Source organism: Pistacia vera, unplaced genomic scaffold (assembly GCF_008641045.1).
Source record: "Pistacia vera cultivar Batoury unplaced genomic scaffold, PisVer_v2 Contig549, whole genome shotgun sequence".
NCBI lineage: Eukaryota > Viridiplantae > Streptophyta > Magnoliopsida > Sapindales > Anacardiaceae > Pistacia > Pistacia vera.
The window spans coordinates 659,868-686,183 of record NW_022196389.1 but is presented as its reverse complement, the minus strand read 5'-3'; the positions used below and the strand labels follow the sequence as shown (position 1 = coordinate 686,183).

General features: G+C 32.9%; 1 protein-coding gene across 1 annotated transcript; it reads right to left on the bottom strand.

Annotated features, from left to right (window-relative positions):
• Nucleotides 1–7,527: 7,527 nt before the first annotated feature.
• LOC116107855 (putative receptor protein kinase ZmPK1) lies at nucleotides 7,528–8,484 on the bottom strand. The gene has a single exon (XM_031394135.1). The coding sequence runs from the start codon at nucleotides 8,482–8,484 to the stop codon at nucleotides 7,528–7,530; it is 957 nt and encodes a 318-aa protein (XP_031249995.1).
• Between the last annotated feature and the right edge of the window lie 17,832 nt (nucleotides 8,485–26,316).

Genomic DNA, 26,316 nt, shown 5'->3' with positions numbered 1-26,316 from the left:
TTTCATTTTATGGCTATTCTTTAACTCTATTCTATACTTTAATTTATCATTGTTTATGTTTGATATATATATATTTTTTAATAATTGAAGTGTTTGGGTTAGTTTACGCGCACCTCAACTAATCTTCAAGTAGAGTTATCTCACAGCAACATCGCAGTCCTCCAAGTAAATCATAGACAAAAATACTACATCTGCGTCCAACGGGGAATCAAACCTAAGATAATGGGTTTAACCATTTCCAGCCACCTTGGTTTGCCCTTCCCTAGGCTACCCATGAATGGGTATTTATGGTTGATTATTATTATTTATTCATGGTAGTTAATAAATTTTGCATATTAAGAAATGCGACCGTTGTTAGAGAGATAGGTTAGAACATGGTTTATATTGAAATTTGAATTATTGGAGAACAAAAGAGGAAATCAACTAATTATCCAAATTCGAAGAAGAACATCAAACCTGGTTTCTTCATAATTAAAGCCATATATTCAAAGATAGAGGGACCAATGAAAGTGATAAGGGAAGAAACAAGAAGAAAGAAAAAGTTTTTCCATTGCTTTCATAGGGATCCTTCAATGGGTAGTTGGAGCTTGATAAGGACCATCCACACCATAACTATTTACCTAAGAATCCATCTCAATCAAATACATCAATATGTAATTATATTGCCTACCTAGTTTCTTCTAAATGCTAAGTGTGTCCTTAAAGAAACTCTAACTCACTTACAAAAAGAAGTCGTCATTTTCATGCTTTTCCACTGTTTTATATCTTTACTTCAATTTCACGTTATGCAACACATATAATACGAATTTTGAAAGAATCTTTAGAAAACGTACTTATTTTATCATTATCTAATTGTATTGTAAGATGATATATATATATCTATATCTCTACTAGAAATCTTATGTATATCCTATTGTAATACAACTAGTCAATGAGAATAAGTCACATTAACACAAATGAAACATGGTTATTTTATCACTGTATTGCAACGTGATACAAAAGTTTCTCCACGTCTACAACAACCAAATGTAAGATGTAAGATAAATACGTAATTTAACTTATTGCATTCTAAGATTTTCCATAAAATTGAAAAAGATAATGACAGTCATTAATTGCCCATGGGAAAATAATAAGTGTCTATACATATTGATTGAATGTGACTATATTGTTTATTTATACATATATATATACATATATGTTAATTGGAAATAGACCGTCCTAATACAATTGTCATGAATTATAAGTATCTACAATCCACTTGATGTGTCAAGCTAACGTTAATCATGCTTTGTCATAAAAACCCACTTTCCGAAGATCTCTTCCTTCTTGATAGGATTGAACATCAATTGCAACGATTCGATAAACGGCTCATTGGGATAGATATAAATGAACAATACCCCCCCTAGAACAATACCCCCTAAAAACGTATAAGAAGTTTTCTCCTCATACGGCTCGCGAAAAAACAATTCGAAATTATTATGTATGAAATTCGAATGTCAAATATCAAATAGATATATAAAATCATCAAATCAATTTCTAGAGATTTAAGTCATTTTTTTCTTCCTTTTTAACACATATAATACGAATTTCAAGAAAATCTTTCAAAATCATATTTAGTTTATATATATATATATATATAAAAGGTATTTACGAAAATTATGATGTACATTTTATTGCAATACAACTAGTCAATGAAAATATATCATATTAAAACGAATGAAACATGGTTATTTTATCATTGTAGTGCAACATGATACAAAACTTGTTGAAATTTAATAAAAATTAGTAGCAAAACAGCAGCAGCAAAACAGTGGAAGAACAGCAACAAAACAGCAGAAGAACAGCAGTGAAACAACAGGAAAATAGCAACAAACACAGCAGCAAAACAGTAATAATACAGCAACAAACACAGCAGCGAAACAGTAGCAATGATACAGCAGTGAAACAGCAACAATACAGTAGCATCAAGGCATGCAAAAACACTGTCCTTAAGATCAGAATTCCACCCCTACTGGAGAATCTTCGTGGTGCAAAAAGGCTCAACAGCGGACTGACCTCCTAGATATAATGACGAACTTCTAGTTAAAGTACACTCTTTGACAAAAGCTTAGAACAACGTAGAAGTGGTGAAGGAAAGTTGATAGAATAAAGATGCAAAAGCAAAAGTGGATTCTATTGAATGGAAAGATTGTACATCAAAAGAGAATAAACACCCTTTTTTATACTTGATAATCTATTCATAACAACTCAACTTTTAATTATGTTACACCCCTTATAATTGCCACCATTACACTTCAAATTAATATAAGAAACTGCCATGCTTTGAATTGCAGTAACCGAAGCAATTTGTTTTCAAATAAAAGAAAAAACTGCAATTACTTTTAATTGCATAACAATTGGTATTTTGAAATACCAATAACCTCTCAGCTTTTATAACAAAACTTTCTCCAAATCTACAACAACCGAATGTAAGCTCTAAGATAAATATGTAATTTAACTTATTTCATTCTAAGATTTTTTCCATAAAATTGTTTTATGATAATGATGGTCATTAATTGCCCATGGGAAAATATTTGAGTGTCTATATACATATATGTTAAATAGAAATAGACAGTCGTAATGTTATAAGTAGCTATAATCCACTTGAAGTGTCAATCTAACGTCAATCATGCTTAGTGAAAAGTATGTCAAAGAGGAAAAACAAACATATTTAGATATGAAAATTTTGAAGAAAAGTCAAGGGATAAGACTCATCAAAACTTCTCACCTAATCCACAATTTGATTTATGCTTCATTAATGGAAGTCTTCTAAATACCACTAATAAACTATGCATTATCTATTATTTGACTTTTATTACTCTATTTTACATAAGTGGCCCATTCAAGCACTAAATAACACACACAAAAGGAAAAAAAAAAAAAAAGTGATTTTTAATTCCTCTATAATTGATCTTCACTGGATGCCTAAATACACCTCTTCTATAATTTTTTTTTTTTTAAAAAAAACCCTTTAAACCCTATTTAATACCGAAAATAACCTTCTAAGGTTAATCGGTTTATTTTCCTCAATTTCAAACTTAATTAGGTTTTTTTTTGGTTTACACCCTTTTCCCAAGTCAAACTTAATTAGGTTTCTTCTTTACACTTCTTTCCCCCTAATTTCCTAATTTCAACTTATCTTTCTCTTAGTCTAATTCAGATTCATCTCGTTATGTAATTACTTTTTCTAACGTTTTAGTATTATATTTTTATCAAACAAAGAAATATCTAAAATAAAACAAAAGGTCTCAATGATTATGAAAATTTAGGGTTAGTGTTTACATAACATTAAATGTTAAAAATTAAAACCAAAATGTAAAATAGAGTATGAGTATATTTAGAAATAATGATGATATGTATTATAATTTAAATTAAAGTTAAATTTGTCAAAAGCAAATAAATTTTAAAACGGGTGGGGGTTTGAAGATTAATTAGGTGGGGCTAAATACTTCCCCAAAAAAGCATTTGAAATTTTTGTATTCTTATTTAATTTAAAGCCCATATTACTCCATATAATTCACTTGGGCCTGAGCCCGACCCATTTGGGCCAGAGACCCGGCCCATTTTTGGTTAAGAATAGAGGAAAGAATTCGCGGCAGTCCAAGAGTGTGAGGAAGCGGAGTGAAAAGAGAAGAGAGAGAGGTGATTGATGTGTAAGAGATGGATTCATCGGAAATTGGAAGTCTTGAAGAGAAACTGAAGACTCTTTTGGCTCAACTTCAAACAGAGTTTGGAATTTTTGAAAGACTTGTTTACAAGAACAAGAACCAGCATAGAAGGTCCTCATATTTTCAGTATCTTCTAAAGGTTAGTGTGTGTTTTTTTTTTTTTTTTCTCTAAGCTTTCTGGGTTCTTTTTAGAGAATTCATGAGTTGTGATTAGTTTTGTTGTTTTTATGTGTGGCTTGTAAGTATTGTTCGATATTGAATGTTGATTTTCTCAGCCGCCAAACAGAGAATAAGCTTTAGTCATATACGTTGTTGTTTAATAGAAAAGAACAATGGATGTTNGCATTAGTAGCTAGACATTGTGAAAACCCCGTATTAATTACAAAGGGTACTTGCTTCTATAAAAATTTCAAGAGTTGTACATTTTTTCCTTCTCAAATAATGGCTTAATGACACATAAATTTTTAAAATACTACTTTACAATCTAAATTTATATTCCGGTAACGAACAAAGAGCAAACTCGGTCTAGAATGTTGGAGCTTTTGAAGAGGGAAGATTAATGAGTCTTTTGATAGTGAAATGTTGGATTTTGGTTGTTGGGATTGATAGGAATTTGACTTGGAAGGGGCGATTGAACAAATCTTAATCGCTTGATTGCCGATAATTTCAAATGTGAAATTTTAAATACCCAATCTCAAATGTGATGGAATGACCTTTCGTGAGAATGTAAAATGGTACATTTTGTTTGCCGCAAATATGATAAGAAATTAATACATACTATAATTGAATTTTGAGAAATTTTGGAAAAGTTATAAAGAAGAAGAATCATGATGTCTAAATTAATTTATTTCTGGTTTTAACACAACAGAAAAGATCTATTAAATATTCGCAATAACTACTCAGCAATCATGGATTCTTCGTTAATTCTTCAAATTAAACCAATTGAATTATTAAATTAAACTTGATTTAACAATTACTTATAGTAGTTTGACAGTTCGTTTGGGACTGTTGGATATATTACTTAAAAAGATTTTGAGAGATTAATTGAGACGTGTGCAAATTGAAAAAAAAAAAAAAAGGAAAAAAAATAAAATTAAACCTGATTTGATACAGACCAATATCACACCTAAGTTCTCAAGGAATATATTTGAAAATTTTAAAGTTGACTTCAGGAATGCATCATCTAATACCAACGAATATTATGTCTCTTACATTAAATTAATGTTACAAATCTCATGTTATTCTAAGTAATAAAATCTTACATTCCATCATGTTATTCTTTTTATCCATTTTTTTATATTCATATTCTGTAATAAAATACTCCTGACACATTTTTATCATACTCCTAATTTATGTCAATCTCTTCTACTTTACTAATACTTAAATCTTCTTCCCATAATCAACATGATCTTGGTTTAGTTCCAACATCATTTGAGCCAATACATTGAATGAGTATTAGATTCTTTAACATATCAAAATAAGGCCTTTATATTTTCGTATTATTCTGCACAACCTCCTGACGTCATTTATACGTTTAATTAATAATTTTTATTTAGAGATAGTTTTAATTAATAGTTAAAATAATATAATTTATTAAAATATAGTGGGTGGGGACTGGGAGGGTGTGCAGAGAGGGAGCGTATGAGAAGGCCTGGGGTGGCGTGAGGCGCGTGACCCTACCAGAAATTGGTTACAAATTTCACATTATATTATATGTGATGAAGATGATGGCTAGTTGGTGAACAAATTGGCATGGGTTAATCCTGTGCCCCCCCCGCCACGCCCTGATTCTCTCAATTTCCCCTTCTTTTCTTTCTTTTCTTTTTCGTTTTTCTCCCTTTTCTTTTTCTGATGACCGGGGATGTCTAAACCAGTTTATACATACTCAATAATCTCCATGCATCCTGAAGTTGATAGGACTGTAAATCTCTTTAGTAATCACTCTATTAACAACTCAGGGATCGAACTCAAACCTCTTGATTATACCCAATAAATCTTGTTGACCGCTAATTAGTTTTTCTCCCTTCCATTCATGCCAACCTCTATCTTCCTTTTTTTTTTTTTAATTGATAATTATTTTAATTAGTTGGGCAAATGTCAAAGTTTTGTATATTAAATTGCCATCTATGTTTGGGGGTATCCAAGTCAAATCCATCTAGCTATAGAAATGCTCATTAACTCCCAATTTAATAGGCAGGGCAGATTCCGCCGCTTTAATCCACTCAGCCATCTCTCCTAATTGAAAAAAAGACAATTATTATGTTACATTACACACAAAAAAAAAAAAAAAGTTTAAAAAAAGCCCTTTTTTACTTTATTTATTATATTTATATAAATTTCTTATATAAATTATTGGATAGTTTATAGAGATTCGATTTTTATTATATTTTGTATTGTATTGTATTATATAGATAGATACAACTTTTATCAGCAATTCCCTTTTTATAAAATTCAAATAAACGACTCAAAAAAGATATCTCAATAAAATATATATATATATACAACAATTTTCTTTTTTTTAGGTAACTGATGTATCCAGACATACGTTAGAGTTTGTCTAATTATCAGGAATATAGAATATCTTATAAGCTCAATAAATCAAGTTAATCGCAAAAGTATGATAGATTACTTCTTCTGTAACTCGAATATAATACTCTTTGGATATAACTAATCTAGTGGTTAAAAGGTTTGCTATTCGACTGCAAAGGAGAGGTTATACAATAAATTTTCTTAGTTTTAACGTTTTTTAGCATTAGATTATTACCTTCAACTAACGAAGTTTACATAAAAAAATTATATAAAAATAAAAAATATATATATTAAGGTGAAGACAATTTGGTATTAAAAGTAGAGACAAAAATCTTTGGTCTTATTCTATCCGCCAAATAATAAAGATGTACCATACTAACATTTTCAACAGAATGTTTGCGTTAAAGTAATATGAACTAAATAATATAACAAACAAAGAGAGTAGAAGAAAAGTAAAAGTTTATTATTACTATTATTATTTTTGGAAAACAAATATAATAAATAAATAAATAAATAAAGAAGAAGAAGAAGAAGACTAAATAACAGGAGAAACAGAATTTAAAGTTCTTTGGGTCTAAAAAGGAAAGGGTACGTATGTCCAGTTAACTTCTTGAGGGCATTCTGGGAATTAATAGTTTCTTTTGCAACCTGCTTTACATTTGCATGCTTCTCCACAGCGCCCACCTGGCGCCTGCTAGTGCTTCGTCCTCTTTCAAAGCATGCGCTTCTCTGGTCCACTTTTTTCTTTTATTTTTTAATATATTTGAATTTCGTATTTTATTATTTATTGTGCTAATTACAAAAGTAAAATTGATTTTCTTAATTTAGAATATTGATTCAAAATATTTGAATTTTGAATTTAATAATCTATAAATTTCTAATAATTCTTTTTTTTCTCTCTTTATTATAGGTAATAAAAAACACTAGAAATATTTAATTTCATCTAGAATTTTTTTTAGTGTTTTCTATTAAATTATTTAGTTGCAATGATTGAAAAAGAATTTAAAAAAGAAGTAAAAGCAAATGCAAATGAACTCAAATATAGAATGATAAGCGGGAGACGTATGTATTATTTGTCACGCAAAAAAAGGGCGCGTGGAGAATATAATTTCAAGGAAAAGACAAAGGAGTGATAGAGTCAATGGGTAGTCAAAAGTACGAAAATACCCAATACAATAAATAAATAGATAGAATACATGATGTATAATAGATGAAGGAGATGATTGCTGATGTGTACAGATATCAAAGTGGTGAATGGGACCCACTTTGTCCCCCTTAAACCCATCAGTTATCAATAACATTCTTCTTCTTCTGCCTNCAGTAAACCTTTGTACACGACACCTCCCGCACCTCTTCCAATCTCTTCAGTGAAACCCAATGTAGCCTTTTGGAGCTCAGTGTAACCGAATTTCTTAAAGCCAGTTGCAGCAAGAAAATAGCCCCCCACTTCGGGCTCTCTATTGTTAGTCCGATACAGAAAACACCAAACTAAAAAGATGCAGGTCATCTCAACACTGCCAATACCGCAGGCAAACCACACTAAAAATCTTAGCTTTTCATTTTCTTTTGCTTTCATGTATATTCTATGTGTTTCTGATGATCCGCTGACTCCTGAGCAATTCAACATTGACATTATTGGAGAATTGTCTTTGTTTGAAAAAACATTTCCAGCTTTAGGCACTTTTAAATGAGTGATTCCACGAAAACTAGGCGACCGGTATCCATTAAACAAGAGGAATTTCGGATAACGGTCAAAGACGTTTTTCTCTATGTTGAATTTGTGCATGAAAGCCTTGCAAATGCACGATTGCAGGCATACATTTTTAAACTGGCAGAAAGTTAAATTTGGCATGTAAAGGATATCGTAGCCAAAGAAATCAACATTAGGGAGTTGAAGGAAAGGAACCTCAGTATTATTGCAGTTGATTTCGAATTCAGGTTCACAACCATAAGACCAATCAATGGGATTTTTTATCTTGAATCCTGGTAAACAAGAGCATATTCTACTAGACTTAGGAACATAACTACAAAGACTATTTGGTCCACAAATGCCATGAATCGTACATTGTTGAGATAAGGCTTGCCAAGAAACATTCCATGTCCCTTTGGCCTCATCTAGGCTATACATTCTAATATTACCATCAAAATCGAGCGTCAATCTTCTTTTGAGCACCACACCAAAATCAGTGGCACGAAACCATGCTTCATCAGTTGATATGAAATAGCCTAAACCATCGAATTCCGCCATTCGACTGTTGTTGCATATCATCCTTCCTTCAGTCCTTGATTCCAGCTTAAGTACTCGGGATTTGGTCAATATACACTTGACACTTCAGGACCAGCATAAAGAAGTCGGAGAACGTTGTCGTTGTCGAAATAAAACTTGTAAAAACCTGACGAATGGTTGCTTTTGCTTCTTGATGAAATAAGTGGTGCGTCTTTGGTTGCTTGATGAGGAAGAAGTGTATCCGTTGGTGAATCAAAGCTTTTCCACAGAGTAACATTATTATCCAAAATACGGAGGACGAGAATCCCAGTGTCTAAAAGGACTAATTCAACTGGACATTTGGATTCAGTTTTCGAGTTCCAAACGAGGATTTTCCCAATATCATATTGACTATATAGTTAGCTGTATATTTAGTTTATATAAATAAACTCTGCTGTCATTATATTAGTGAGTGTGTACAGTAAGTCATTAGTTTAGAAAAGTCAATATGCAGTAGTTTTAAATTTTTAATAAATAGAAAGCCGAGGTGTAAAGGCACTCTACTGGAGATGGGCGTTTGCCCCGGCCCCGTGGGGATCTGACCCAACCCAAATGGGTCGGGGAATCTCCGAAAAAATTGGGGATAGGGCCGGGGATGGTCCGTAGTAAAATCCCTGCATCCGAGGATGGGCCGAGGGAGGGGATAGTGTAATCCCCGGCCCGGCCCGCCCCGGACCACCCCGACCCGGTGGATCCCTTCCCCACCCCATTTTTTTTAGAATTTTATGTTTTTTTTATTTCCCTTTACGAAATTGTATATAAAGTTAGAGTTTAAATCATGATTTTAAGTAATGTATGTAAATTTATGATATTTACTTTTATAATATTTTCTAATGTTTGTATTAAATTTATAGAAAAATACGAGAGAGTCTAAATGTCTAATAATTAAATATATGTATTATTACTTTTTGAATTTCACAAAATAATAATACATGGCCCAAAAATAAATTTTATTAGATTATTACAATTTACAAACCAATATAAGAATATATACAATTGTTTAACGACTTACAAATTACACAAATTCAATTATCCTTGTAATTAATTAATTGATCAATTAAATATGACGTTAAACTTAATCAAATAATAGGATTTGTCCCTTTCACAAATGGACTAATTTTATTAGTTGTAGTGGAGATAGTGTTTTATGAATTAATTTATCAATTTACCTAGTAAATTATGTTAAGATTGAATTTAGTTATATTAATTTTATGAAAAATTAATTAATTAACATGGCTAACTAAACCTAAGCTTCCATACAATTGAATAATTCAGTAATTTACCTAATAAATTATGTTAAGATTGAATATAATTAATGTATTAATTCTTGTTGGAGTTGTATGAGTACTCCAGCAATCCAACATTTCAACTTTCCAACTTTCCATAAATGGGCCCTGGCTTTTTCCAATCGTTCAATGGCCCCTCTCTGCAGTTCTTCTGAATTTCGAATAGTATTTAAGATCCTCAATTTTTGATTATCTAATAAATCACTTAATGAAAGTAGATTATCGTTCTATTCATCTCAAAATTTCCATAATCCCTTCCCGAACCAAACATGAAATTTTTTATTCATTTGACTCTCAGACTCAATTACTTGAACTATTTATGTATGGGGGGGCAGTCCCATATCTTTTTTTTAATGTATTGAGCCTCTTCCTCTCTTCTGTATTCATATTCCAAAATGTCATGACTGATCACTAAAATCAAGACAAGAATATTCGAAGGACTCTTATGGCCAAACAAAAATGGGCAACGCAGACACAATCGGGGGTCCTGCTTCCAGATGAGCAAGCGAGGGTCGCGCCCCCAAGCTTGTAGGTGGTTTGGGATTTTTCCATGCATAACCATTGAATGATTTCTTTTAAGTTATTAATTTTTTATTGGGTTTGGGCTTATGAATAGAAATCCTTGTAATAATAGATTTTAGTAATTTAAACCTAGTATATAAACATACTTTCCTCTTGTAATAAGTGATAACAAACAATAAGAAAAATTCATTCATTGTAAACCAGAGAGGTGATGAGTGATAGCAATCAATTTAAATTTTAACATTGTGTATTGTGCTTGTGTATTTATTAAATCAATTTTTTTATTAATCCTTTAATTTATTTTATGGGATGCGTAACATGTGTTACTGTTATATGTGTAACTTTGTAAGTGTAAAAAGTAACATCTTAAATTCTTTTTTAACTTTTTATAGTTTGAGTCAAACTGTTTGACCTTGATTAAAAAGGAAAAATAAATTAGGGAAGAAACAAAACGCAGCGTTTTAATTTTTAAAGAATTAAGGAAAGACAAAAGAAGAATTTTAATTGTTTTAGGGCTCAATTCGCAATCAGCCAATTACAATATCACTATCTCACTCTCAAGTCTCTCTCAAGTCTTAGGTCAAGACTCAAAAGTCTTGCTGCTGAAGTCCCTAAAACACGATTCTGTGGGCCTATGGCAGTGTGGCTCACATCTCAGGCGCTCATCCCTACTCAAGCATCCTCTCCACTCTCCAGCCTCCACACTCTCAATTTCAACTCTCTAACTCTTAATCTCTTAGACAAGGTAAAACAATCATTCTTCTTAGTAATGTTTCTTTGAAAAAATATGTTATAAGGTAGCTCCAATAGTATTCTCTCCTAGAAAGAATCTTATAAATGCTCGTTTGTGTGATGCCTTTGGAGGGTTTTTTAGTTGTGGGCGAGTTGTGTCACGGTGGGTTGGTTGTTTCTAAGGATTTTCGTGAGCTGTCTTGGTGCGGTATTTAGGGGTCTTGGGGAGTTTGTGGAGCTTTCGTGAGCTGTCTTGGTGGAGTTTTTAGGGGTCTTGGGGAGTTTGTAGGGTTTTTGTGAGTTGTCTTGGTGGGGTTTTGTGGGGTTTTGGGAGCTTGTAGGGTCATGTTTGTGGGCAGCTATTCAATGGGAGATTTTTGGCGACTTGAGGGTTGTTTGGGGCCGTGGCAGGAAGTCTTTTAATACGGGTCTAATTGACTTTTGTTGTTTGGTGTTTTGAGGAAATTAACTATGTTTTGTGGCTGTAGGATTGTTCTAGATTTGACCATGTCAAATCCGCACTATTTACATGGCAAAAGAAAGAGCTTTCAACAGGACATACATCAATATTCTAACTCATCCAAGAAAGTTTCGATTATCAATCCCCGAAGGCAATCTACAACTGTTCAAAGTGTCCAAATGCAATCTCCACCTGAAGGAAGTGGTGATTCTGAAGAAACACTTTCTAACCACAAACCTCATTCAAGCCCTATTCAAATTTCAACTGAAGAAAATCGTGTTATTGGAAGTGGAAGGACTAAGTCAGTTGTCTAGCTTCATTTTCAAAAGGTCAAAGTTGATGGTAAGGACAAGGCAGAGTGTAACTACTACCATAAAAAACTTGTTGGTGGTTATAAAAATGGAACACGACATTTGCATGATCACTATAAAGTCTGCCTACGGAGAAAGTATGGAGATGTATCACAAAAGTTGCTTGTGGTGAGCCAGAGAGAAGATGCTAAGAGGACATTAAGCACTTACGATTTTGACCAAGAGGCGGCAAGAAACGAAATGGCAAATATGATTATTCTACATGAGTACCCTGTTGCCATGGTTGATCATGTGGGGTTTAGAAAATTCTGTAGCATTATGCAACCCTTGTTTACGGTTGTCTGTAGAAGGACCATCAAGAAGGATATTATGAAGATTTATAAAGTTGAGAAGAAGTCTATGGAAATGTTAAAAAATAATTTGGGAAGAATTGCTATCACCACTGATTTGTGGACTGCAACAAATCAGAACAAAGGATATATGACCGTGACAACACATTTTATCGATAACAATTGGGTCTTACAAAGTCGACTTCTAAGGTATTACATGTTTATGTTTTATTATTCTTATTTCCTCATACATATTGTGTAGCTATATTATTATTAATATATGAATTTTGTTTAATTTATTTGCAGGTTCTTATATGTGCCTTGCCCACATACCAAAGATGTGTTCTCTGCAACCTTGATGGATAATTTCTTTGAGTGGAAAATTGATGAGAAGTTTTCTACATTGACAGTAGATAACTGCTCCACTAATAATGCAGTAGTTCAAGATATCTTGGGAGAGCTTGAACGCTCATCGCTTATGCTACATGGTGATTTGTTTCATATGTGTTGTTGTGCACATATTTTGAATTTAATTATTCAAGATGGCCTATCAGTGATTGCAGAAGCAATAGTAAAGATTCGTGATAGTGTTGCTTATTGGACGACATCGCCTAAGAGACAACAACGTTTTGATGAAATCGCAACTCATTCAGGCGGTCGATGTACGAAGAAGCTGGCTCTTGATTGTAGGACTCGGTGGAACTCCACCTATTTGATGCTTGAAACGACTTTCCTTTAAAAAGGAGTATTTAGCCGTTTAAAACCTCGTGAGCCAAATTTTAGATGTTTGCCAACCGAGGAAGAATGGCAGTTGGCTAAAGAAATTTCAGGAAAGTTAAAAATATTTTACGAGACAACACTCTTATTCTTCGGAACAACATATCCCACAACCAATATTTATTTTCCAAAAATCTGTGAGATTAGAATTCAGTTGTCTTCTTGGTTGAGATCTAAAAATGATGTGATTAGGCAAATGGCAACAAAGATGGATGAAAAGTTTAGCAAGTATTGGAACATCATTCATGGTGTAATGGGGGTTGCAATAGTTTTAGATCCTAGATATAAGTTGAAGTTATAAGAATATTTCTTTCCTTTGATCTATGGAGATGATGCACAAGATGAAATTATGAGGATTCGAAACTTATGTTCTAATTTGTTTCTTCAATACCAACGAAGGCAAGAAAGTTATCAACATCAACCCTCTTTCAATACACCTTTCTCTCACACTATTGTTCGTACTAGTAAAGGTGTTGAAGGATATATGGCTGGTTTTGATATGTTTATGGAAAAAGAAATTAGTATTCGCCGAGGGAAGGCAGAGTTGGATTGTTACTTAGAGGATACAATTCTACCCAGGACTTCTGATTTTGATATATTGAGTTGGTGGAGATTAAATGGGTCTACATATCCTATCCTACAAAGTATTGCTCGAGATGTCCTTGCCATTCCTATCTCCACAATTGCTTCTGAGTCCACATTCAACATTGGCGGCAATGTAGTGAGTCCACATCGCAACAGACTTCATTATAATACGATAGAGGCATTGATGTGTTCTCAGAATTGGTTACGAACTAATAGAAAGGGTACTCAAATCAATTTTTTAAATTTCTAGATCAATTAACAAGAAAAAATTGTTGACATATGTTAGTCTCTAATGTAAATTTTTTATATTGTTATGTCAGCTCAAGAATGTTGTTCGACAATTTATGATGATAGCGATGTGGATGATGAGGTATTATACGTTTGTAATTAATTATCTTTTTTTCCTACTTTAGTCATTTTTATGATATGTAAACAAAAAATGACTCTTCTCTTACACTTAATTAAATAATTAATTAAAGATTTTCATGGTTATGGTATGGGTATCTTTTTTATTGCTTGTTGTGTTCACATATATAACTTATAGAGGGCACCAAATTGTACTTGGTAAACAAATTAAAGTAATTGTTGGGGTTACTAAAGAGAAGAATCCTATTTATTATACAAAATAAGTCATTTTATGATATGTAAATAATATTATTTATTTGTTTAAAAGGAACTTAAAGTGGCGGATGTTTGATGACAGTGATGCAGGTGTTGTACATATCAATAACAGTTCAAGTTAGGTAAAGATTTCTTATTCACAACTTTTTTCTTTTTGGCTAAAAGTTCATTGTTTTTCATTAGAAGGGTTATATGTTCAAAGGGTATGCACATAATGTGGTTGTAAATTTTGAATTAAAATGTTTTTGCATTGTGGCAGCTTAGTTTGTGTGGTAGCTGGATTTTGTATATCGGTAATAGCAAGGTTTTTGGTAGGCGGCAACAATCATGTGGATATTTCTCTTTGTGGTTTGCTTGGTAGTTGCAGCAGCAATGGTTAGTATATAGCTGTCGTTATGTTCACTTTGAATTTTACTTTCACCTTTGTTTTTTACTACAAGCATCCCTTCATTGGTGGTGGCTTGGTTAGTTTTTTGTATAGACACTATTGAGGTGATTGATGGAGCACTTAGGCTCTCTTTTTGCTTGTGCCCCTAGTTGTGTTTTATTTATTTATTTATTTATTATTATTATTATGCCTTGGGCCTGTCCAAGGTTCTAATGTTTAAAGGGAATCTCTTTTCTTAGGTTGTATATTTTGTAACCAGCTGTTCAGAAATTGGATGACATTTAACTTTAACAAGTTGTTAAGAAATTGGAAATATATGGTTCACAAGCTTTTTGAACTGTGAATGGCATAGACGCATGGTTGCAGCCTGAAGGACGTTAATATTTTATTGCTTTGAAATCCATGAACATGTTCCAATTTTTGCCAAGAAATTGTTGTTATTCACCATATTCAATTATTCATATCAATTTTTGGCGAAATTTTCTTTCAAGTATTTATTTTATGAATTTTAGGAGATGAGACTATTTCAGTGGAACATTACAATGCCTTAGCAACATAAAGCATCAGAATGTGGAATATGAATTCTTCTATTTAATACTATGTAGAAAACGTGTTACTAACTTAGTAATAATTAATTTAGTTTATAGTGGTAGTTATGTATTGTTTTTAAATCTTAAATTAAATTTTACAAGAAATTGTTGAATTTATATTTTCTTACCTTAAATTCTGTCTTTTTAATTAATTAACTACTGAAATTAAACAGTCAAATTGTCAAATATAATATCTATCAACGTGCTAGTTTTTCACAATTAAAATAATTAAATATTATTGTTACGGAAAGTTTTGATCAACACGGGGCAAAAATCCCCGTTCAAGGGATAAATCCCAGCGGGAGGAATTCCCTGCGAAGCCCTATTCATCGGGCTGGGCCGGGACGGGAATGGGAGTGATTCCATCCCCACGGGCCGAGGATGNATCTATCAACGTGCTAGTTTTTCACAATTAAAATAATTAAATATTATTGTTACGGAAAGTTTTGATCAACACGGAGCAAAAATCCCCGTTCAAGGGATAAATCCCAGCGGGAGGAATTCCCTGCGAAGCCCTATTCATCAGGCTGGGCCGGGATGGGAATGGGAGTGATTCCATCCCCACGGGCCGAGGATGGTCATGATAAAAATCCCTGCCCATAGGGACGGTCATGAGAGTGGGTAACGGGGACGGGGCATGGGGTCCTCGGCCCCGCCCCGGCCGGCGCCTATCCCTACACTCTACAACTTTATTGAATATACAAGAAACTTTCTCTCTCTCTTCTCTGTCTTCTCTTTAGAATTTCTTTCTTTGTTCTTGTTTGTAAACTGGTATCAGAGCTTCGATATTGACCCATTCCATCAAATTTTCGCCAATATTTTTCTCCTCAAAATCAACATTTAGATCCAAGTGATCCTTTATTGATCATTTCTTGAATCATTCCTTTCTTTTGAGAAGATTTCTTGAACTAATCTTGATCGAAGATGAATGAAGTTGAGGGTAACAGTGTTCGAGGTGCGATAATGGTGACAAACTATACCAATCCACTCTATTTGCATCATTTCGACACTCTTGGTAGTCAAATTGTTGGACAAATTATGACTAGAACTGACAATTATGGGCTTTGGAGTCATGCAATGCGAATTGCTCTTTTGGCCAAAAATAAGCTAGGGTTTATCAATGGGTCATTTATGCGTCCTTCAAAAGCTATTCAAGCTCAGCAATGGGACCGATGTGATGCGACAATTAGGTCTTGGATTATGAACACCATTGCAACAGATTTAGTTGTTGGGGTCATTTATGGAGAAAATGCAATCACATTTTGGAAATCAAGAGACTTATAACAAGATAAATGGATCGCAAATCTATTCAATCATGAAGGAGATTACTACAATCCAACAAGGTACATCCACGATTCCCACTTACTATACAAGACTGAAGATTCTTCAAGATGAATATGCTTCAATGCTTCCGTCTACTAGTTGTACTTGTCCTGTTTCTAAAGTCACCAAAGAGCATGGACAAACCCAAAAGGTTGCAATTTCTTATAGGTCTAAATGAGAGTTATTCGGCAGTCCGAAGTTCTATCTTGTTGATGAATCCATTAACATAGTTAACATTGCTTATTCAATGCTCAATCAAGAAGAGAAATAGCGAGAAATTACAAACACTATCAACAATCAACATGAAGTTTCAGCTTTTTTTTTTACTCATAAGGCTCCAAATAATCAAACTCAAAGTACCAGATCTATGGAGTGTGAATACTGTCATTTGACAAATCTTACTGTCAATTATTGTTGGAAGCTACATGGATACCCTGAAGTCCGACAGAGAAATAAGCCGAAGAAAGGATCTAATTACAAGACTCCTATTGCCAATCACAGTGAATCTGATGTGCATGATAATCAACAACAAAATTCTGCCTCTATAAGCAAGCCTTCGGACATCTTTACTCTAGCTCAGTACCAGGAAATACTCAAACTTCTTAGGAAAGAAGGTTCAAGCATCACCAACAATTTGACTCAAGAGAATTAAGGGATTACTGCAAATGTGGCAGGTCATATAATTTCTCTTCCTGGAACAATTTTAAACGATGAATGGATACTTGATACAAGAGCCAACGACCATATGACTTTTGTATTCCAAAGTTTGGAAAATGTTTCTCCGTACAACTCTCTCGAAAAACCCAATGTTAATCTTCCAAATGGTATGATAACACAATCACTCATACTGGTGACATATCACTTTCATCTAGAGTTAAACTAAAAAAAAGTTCTTTTTGTTCCCAATTTTCATTATAACTTGTTGTCTGTACCTAAATTCTGTAAGGACAACAATGTTACTGTCCTATTTTTTCCTCATTTTTGCCTATTTCAGGACCTATGGACTAGATCGATGATAGCAATTGGTAAACAGTATCATGGGCTCTACTATTTGGTCAAAACACAGGATAATAATCTGTCTTACTCTGTGTAGATAATAAATCAGATTTTACATCAAGTCTGAATGCTTGTACTAGTGTTAATGATTCTGTTTGGCATCATAGATTAGGAATGCATTTTTTTCTAGATTAAAGTTGATTCCATCTCTTAAGAACATTTCTATAAAGGATCAACTCATCATTGTAAAGTTTGTCCAATGGCTAACATGCAGGAAGTCCTTTTTAAACATGTATCATCTGATAAAATCTTTGATCTTTTGCATATTGTAAAGGGGGTCCTTATAAGGAACTTGTGTATGATGGTTTTAAGTTTTTCCTTACTTGGTGGATGATCATTCAAGGGCAACTTGGACATTTTTTATGGTTACAAAATCTGATACTTTTCATGTTTTCAAAAAATTTATTGTGATGGTTCAAATCAGTTTTCCATTACACCTAAGAAATTAGGATAGATAATGGATTGAATTCTTTAGCAAAGAATTTGAAAATTTCTTAAGTTCTCTAGCATTATTCATGAAAATTCATGTCCTTATACACCCCAACAAAATGGGGTTTAGAAGGAAACATGGGCATATATTAATTATTTCAAGAGCACTTAAATTTCAATCTCACTTCCTATTCATTTTTGGAGAGACTGCATTTAACTGCCACATACATCCTTAATAAATCCCCATATGAAATGCTTTTTCATAAAACACCAGATTTGACAAACATGAGAGTGTTCGAAGGCCTTTGTTATGCTATGATTTTGCCTAAATCAGATAAGTTTAGTCCAAGCTTTACCTTGCATTTTTTTGGGGTATCCTACTTTTCAAAAGGGATATAAATTGTTTGATATTACTAACAATAAAATTTTTGTCAACAGAGATGTTGATTTTTTTGAACACATTTTTCCATATTCTAATTCCAAACTATATCAAAGTTTGTAGCTTTATTTCCTAGTGCAAAGACTATATTTGATTCATATCCATTTGATTCATGCCTAATTTTGTGCACAATACATATTCCATCCCTTAATCTGAACCAGTACATAGTTCACCAACTTTTTCTTCCCTTTCAGGTAATATTTCTTCTTCCTCTCCTAATTCTATTCCATTAACTGATATTATTTCTTAATCTATGCAACCTCTTCCAACAAGAAAATCTGCTAGATCCACTAAACCTCCTATATGGCATAAAGACTATGCTGTAACCACAAATACCAAATATCCCATTTCTAATTGTGTTTCCTACTCTAGTTTATCCCCAAAATATCAGTGTCTTCTTTCCTCTTTATCAACTCACACAGAACCTCAAACATATCATCAAGCTGTCCAACACCATGATTGGAGAGTTGCTATGTAAAATGAACTTCAAGATTTGAAATCCAATAGAACTTGGGAATTGATTTCTCTACCACCAGGAAAGAAAGCAATAGGGTCAAATGGGTTTACAAAATTAAATTCAAAGCTGATGGAATTGTAGAAAGGTATAAGGCTCGGCTTGTAACTAAGGGTTACACTCAACCGGAAGGTATAGATTACACTAAAACCTTTTCTCCTATTGTTAAGATTGTTACTGTTAGGACTATTTTGGCTCTTGCTACTATGAATCATTGGGCTTTGTTTGAAATGGATGTGTTTAATGTATTTTTACAAGGAGGTTTACAAGAGGAAATTTATATGAGACTTCCATAAGGACTTGAACATACTGCTCAGCATAAGAATACAGTTTGTAGATTGTTAAAATCCTTGTATAGATTGAAACAAGCATCAAGGCAATGGCATCATAAGTTCACCAATGCTTTGCTTTAGAATGGCTTTCAACAGTCCAAAAATGATTATTCATTATTCACCAAGAAGAAAGGTTCCAGCTTTGTCATCTTACTACTATATGTGGATGATATCCTTCTAACGGGAAATAATATTGCAGCCATTGAAGAAGTAAAAAGGTATCTCAATTTTAAATTCAAAATGAAAGATCTTAGCCATATGCGATACAAGTCAGCAGATCTAGCAAAGGCATTGTCATCAATCAACATAAGTTTGCTTTAGAGATACTTTCAGAAGCTACTCTTGCTGCTACTAAACCAGCAGATATGCCATCTGAGCAACATCTGAAATTAACTTCAGTAAAACTTGACAAACTTTCAGGTGCAAATCAAAATGATCATTTATTGGATGATTTTTCTTCCTACAAGAGGTTAGTTGAAAACTTTTATATCTCTATATGACTCGTCCTGACATTTCCTACTCTGTGCAGAGGTTAAGTGAGCATATGCACATGCCCAAGAAATCTCACATGACAATTGCTATGAGAGTCTTAAAATACATAAAACAAAATCTTGGTTTGAGGATTTTATTCTCTTCTAACAAGAAATTGCATCTTGAAGCATATTGTAATCTTGATTGGGCATCTTGTCCAATCTCCAGGCATTCATTAAATTTTTTCTGCATCAAATTTGGAGACTCTTTAGTTTCATGGAAGACAAAAAAAAATCCACTGTTTCTCGGTTGTCTTGTGAAGTTGAATACTGAGCTATGACATCCACTTCTTGTGAGCTGACTTGGATAATTAGTCCGCTTAAAGATTTGAGAATAGACAATCTTCCACCAGTTCTCTTGTATTGTGACAATAAAACAGCCCTTTATATTGCAGCAAACCCAGTCTATCATGAGCGGACTAAACATTTGGAAATTGATTGTCACCTTATTTGTGAGAAAATTACAGTGAATATCATAAAGACTGCTCATCTTTCCACTGCTAACCAGCCAGCTGATCTCTTCACTAAAGGCTTGTGCAAACATCAACATCAACACTTTATGTCCAAGCTTGGACTCTTTGATATACATTAGTCTCCAGCTTAAGGGGGGATATTGACTATATAGTTAGCTGTATATTTAGTTTATGTAAATAAACTTTGTTATCATTATATTAGTGAGTGTGTACAATAAGTCATTAGTTTAGAAAAGTCAATATGCGGTATTTTTAATAAATAGAAAGCTCAAGTATAAAGGCACTCTACAACTTTATTGAATATACACGAGTGCGTTTGTTTTAGTATTTTGGATAGTATTTTTGAAAAAGTAAGAGTTGGGTGGTAATAAGGAGATAAGATTTACAAATTAACAAGAACACTCCTTTAGGTTTGTTAATTTCTAAACACCCTTGTAATAAAAACATTAAAAATTACAAAAACACCCCCACCCACCCATTAAATACCGGCAACTGGTCACCACTGCCGAAGGGTGGCCGGAGTCATCGTATCAATGCATAACCGACTTGATCTGGCCAATCGTGCGTCGAGATGGCCTTTTCCAGCTAGATCCACTGTGGATCTAGCTGGAAAAGATCAGATCTAGGGCTAGATCTGGTCATGTTTGGTCATCAATGATGGCCAAAGATATGGCCGTCGTTGACGACTAGCTACGGCCAAAGATCTAGTCGTCAACGACCATATCTTTGGCCATAGCTTTGGCCTTTTCCGGCCAGATCTACCGTGGATTTGGTCGAACATGCTATATCAGTGCACTACTAGCCAGATCCAACCGATAGTGCGCCATTATACCAAATTCCGGCCACCTTCCGATAGTGGTGGCCGAAATCTGGCAAATGTGGGTGGGTGGGTGGGGGTGTTTTTGTCAATTTTTAAACTTTTTTTGGGGGGTGTTTAGTTAAATTAATAAACTTAGGGGGTTCAAAAAAATTGAATAAAATATAATAGTGTTTTCAAAATAGGAAACAAACGTTTATTTTGGAAATTATAAGAATAGGAAAGGGCAAAAATAGGGAAACAAACGCACCCCACAAAACTCTCTCTCTCTTCTCTGTCTTTTCTGTAGAATTTCTTTCTTTGTTCTTGTTTGTAAAATATCAGTCAAAAAAAGATCGCCGTTTCTGGAAAGTGAAAGTTTAGGGCCTTTTCCATTGACTGGTTTGTCGCGGTTAGCCATCCAAACAGCGGGGTGAGGTGAGGATTTGGTTTCCCAACTGATAAAGATTTGCCTTCTTTAAGAAAACGAAATGTTGTTGATGAATATCGAGGAGTTTGCAGAAGGAAGAAAATTGAGATATCCATAAGTGAGAAACAATATTGAGATGAATCCTTAACGTTTATAAAAGGATTCATCTCTTACCGGACAGGCGGACAGTCAAAAGTCATTTTATTTTGTTTTCATTGTAATAATTGTCTTGAAGATTTTACGAGAACCAATCAAAATAATTTATATTATTTGCTAGCTGCAAATTTATTTTTATTTTTAAATTAAGAGTAAAAATATATCGGGGGTTTTGCATCTTTGTCTTCTTTTAAACAATTCAAAGGCTCTCTAATTATTTCCGTTTTACGTCTCAGTGAGCTTTAATAATATCCATCCCACCAAAGGAAAATCTCATTCAATTTTAGAAGTTTAGAACTATGAAAACTTGTAAAAGTTTTAATTCAATAGTCTGCCATTGGTTGACGTGAGTCATCAGACTTTGACAGCAATGCCCCGAATAATGGCTAGAAGAAAAAGAAGAAGAAGAAGTTGTGTACCAAAGCATTTCATAAAGATGATATTAAGATAACATTGATGGAGGGCAATTTCGTTTGTTTACTTATTTAGTTTTTCTATTTGATTTTATTTTTAAAATCATATATATGCAAATTGTTATTAGGAAACATTTTAATATTATAACTGGTTTTCAACTAATGAATTAAGTCTTTAGTGTTTAGTATAAATAAAAGTTTTTGTTTGTATAAGAGTCGTTTAATATGTTTTTTTCTTTTAAGCTATAATAAAATAATGTTAGTTCTTATTTTTGAAAGGTTATGTGATTTTTTTTTTTATAACATTTCATCATTGTCGTAAATTCTCGAGGCTTTGTTCACTCAAAATCAAAAGAGAAAGAATGGTTTTATTCACCTCCCCTGTGAAAGAAACTTATAATTTTATACCCTTCGTAACCTAATAAGTTCCTTTACAAATCTTTTGTCTTTGTTAAAGAAATTACCTTGTAGTTCTGAAAAATATTTCGATTTTATCAAAATAGGATATGAATAAGAAAAAAAAAAAATTAGGGTTTAAATATACATATAAGTGGAGTGTCAAAATCCTTTTTAAAATAAATATTAAAAGTAAGTTTAGTAACATAATTTTAGAATAAACTTTTAATTATCAAAAATATTAAAAAATTAGATTTCTTTTGTTTGATAGTGGAAGGTCAAAGTGTTAAAAATTATTTTTATTATTATAAAACCCTAAAATCCCATAAACCACCCTTCACTTAATTTTTAATTTGAGAACATGATCACTTTAAAAACTTATCATTCTTCGTCCCCAAATATAATTTTAGTTATTCTAACTGAGAATTGAAATGGTTTATATAAATCAAGTTGTCTTTGTTTTATAATGGGCAATTGTAGTTTTATAAGAACGTGTACTAGAAACATAATTTGAAATTAAATCATGAGATTGATGGAAAAGTAAATATAAAACTGATGTGACATAAACATTCAATTTTTTTTTATCAGTTGACTGGTGAGTCAAGGTGGGTATTTTAAACAAAATTTCAAAGCCTCTCTAGCCATAATTTTCTATTCGGCCCCCCAGTGAGAGGTCTACAATATCTTCAATTATCTTCCATGGCATTGCACCTCTGAATGGACAAGCTATAATCTCTCTCATTCCAGCTTGGAAACTTTTTAAGTCAAGCATAATCAAAATGGTCCGAAATTCATCATTAGACTTTGAGAGCGATTTCGCACAAATTGCAAAGAAGAACTAGTCTTGTTTGCAAAAGGAGGGCTATTCCTAAACTTTATCATAAATTCTTTGGGTTTTGTTCAGGTAATTTACAGAAAATTATTAATCTCTTCAAAATCCCTGTCTTCAATTTTCTTCTCTTACCCACATGTCACGTATTAAACTAGTAAGCGGAGTTGTTTCTTAATTTGAGTCTAATGCCTTAAGACTCACGTCAAGGAACTTGGCTACTGAATTAAAATGTTTACAAGTTTTCATAGTTTTAGAATTAAATGGGATTTTCCGTTGGTGTTATGGATATTATTATGGTTTCAAACCTTAATTATTTCCTGCTACCTTTCATATGATATACTGTACTACATATGCTACATTATGGATTCTCGCCTCTCTCTAGAGCTCGAGAGCTTGTTTTTGTTTTTATATGATTTTACTTGATCATAACCGACGACACAAGATAAATTAATTTGTCACTAAGTTTTCTTGTTCAATAAAAGAATGAAAGTACTAGTAATGGAGACAAATGACATGTGTAGACGATGTAAAACATAGCAGTAGCAATGTTAATTTCAGTATGCAATTCCACAGTAAATAGAAAGCTAGAAGGCTATAAGTAACTTGGTTTGTATTTTCTTTTTCAGCAGATGCATATTTTATAAGCAATGCGGTTCACTTATATGATTCAGAGAAAGGTGAATCAGTCGACTCAATCAGAATCTTCGGACATGGGTTCATGTGAGGAGATTGATCAATTGGGAGTGTGGAAATACTGAAACAGAACAAAAAGGAATGATGTTCAAGAGTATATTTGAAATATGGACTAACAAGATAGTAATGTTGCCATTCGACATTGCCATTGCTCTCTTCGCTGCATCATGTATTTTTGGTTACCATCTCCTTTCTTTATCACCTGTTTTCCTTCATATTGATGCTTGCTTTCTATGCATCACTAACAGGAATAATCTTGTTGCTATTTTCCCCAAACTGGCCAGAGGATTTTACCTTCTCGGCTTTTTCTGTGTCCTGGCTGCCGTAACCATTTTCTTTTCTGCTCTTCTCCCCAAGAATCTCAATACGCCCCCTGGATTTGTCTTGTGTTGTGCTCTTCATAATTTTAGGTCTGGCTCTTATGAACAGTGCAGTTGAGTTCTTAGCCACGGACAAAGTTTTGTATTGATTAATTGCTTCCAAAATTAAGAATATTGTGCAATAGATTTAATTTCTTCTTTTTGTTTGATATATAATATAAATACTAGAGTAATTAATTTGTATGTACGAATGCACTCAGTTGCAACCAGTACAGAAAAACTTATTGTAAAATACAATTTATGCAACAATACTAAGGAATAACGGAAGGCAGGACCTGAATCCAGAGAAAGCAGCCGCCCACAAGAAAATTGCAATACCTGTGGCGATGGAAGCCACAGCAAAAGTATGCCCAACGCCTGCAATCTTCGGCTTTGATTCCCGGAAAAGCATGGAGTAACCGGAACCATAACAGGCACCCACAATGCATAAAAGGAAGGCCTGGAATGTAACTTGTTGATGGTCAAAAATAACAGTAGGAACCAGACTTCCATCGATGTATGTCATCGGAAGTTGCAGGATTAGCATTGGGGTAATGACGGTGGCAGTGAATATCAATTCATCGGAGTAAAGCACTCACGGTGGATACTCCTGATGGTTATGTATGCAGGCGACAGGGACGGCGTGACTGAGGGGCAGCACGGTTGTGTATGGTAATCTGAATTTCATCCTTGTAACAACAAATGGAACAAATTGCGAATTGTGATGATGGGAGTTGGGTAAATATTGGGATATATAGGAAGTTCGAAGAAGCTTTCTAAGAAACTTCAGTAGGAGATTGTTTAAAAGTGCTATGAAACTTGGCAGGAAGGAGACTTTAGATTCTGCGCATTTTCTTAGAACAACTCACGAAACAAGACAGAAACATCCAGGAAGTAGTACATATAAGTGAAACTTCCTGGATGTTTAATTTGTGTCTTACCAAATTTCATTTATTTTAGTAACGGGTAAAACCCGTTCGGGGTGTTAACTGGTTTATAACCAAATTTTATCCCACACAAATTTCATTTATTTCGGTTAATAAAAATAATCTTACAATAAAATAACAGAAATTCCACTGTAGTTAAATTAATCACTAAAATTCTTCTATTGTTAAGTTTTTCTGTTAAAATAAACAGTATAAGGATAATTTGGTAAGGGAACACTAATAGCAGAAATGATAAGCAAATTTATGTTATTTTTTAAATTTCAGAAGATATTTTGTTATTCATTGATGAATTGTTGAGATTTGAAAATATAAACAAAGGAAAATAATTTTTAAACCCCATGTAATTTATCTATAGCCCTAACTTTTAATTTATATGAGGGTAAAATTATAAAACAATGATAAAATTGTAAATTTAGAAGTTTATTCTTAACAAAGATTTTAAAAGTCATATTAAAATTTAAAAAATAACACAATCTATGAAAATACTTAAATAAAAGTCGATAATCTATTTCAATAAATTTAATAAAATAATAAATCTGATCGTTAGAAAAAGATTGATGAAAACAATAGATCTAATCATTAAAAGGAAAGAAGAATGTTGGATATGAGAAGTCTTTAATAAATTAAAAGAAAGACCAAAATAGTAAATTCCTTTATACAAATATGAAAAAAAAAAATTTTTTTTTTTTAATTACACCAACCTTTTAACTAAGTAGTGTTTATTATTACATTTTGTTACAAAGTTTACTGATCAATTAAGTGGGGCTAAAAGATCTCTATCCTTAGTGATAATTGAGTAGCCCAACTTGTGGGATGAAGATTTAGTTGAGGTGCAGCCCGGCCCAGCCTTCCATTGCTTCTGTCCCAGCCCAATATCTTTAATTGAAAGGAAAATAGTATATGGGAAATAATTTTCAGCCCTATCAAATTGATCAAGATCCCCACTTTTAAATGTATTTTTGTTTTGACAAGATTAACCTTAGTAACATAATAATTTATAAATACACTTATTCGGTATTTTATATTTTTGTTTTTATTTTTAACTTAAATTCTTACATACACCCTAAATCTAAATTTTCTAAATCATTGAAACAT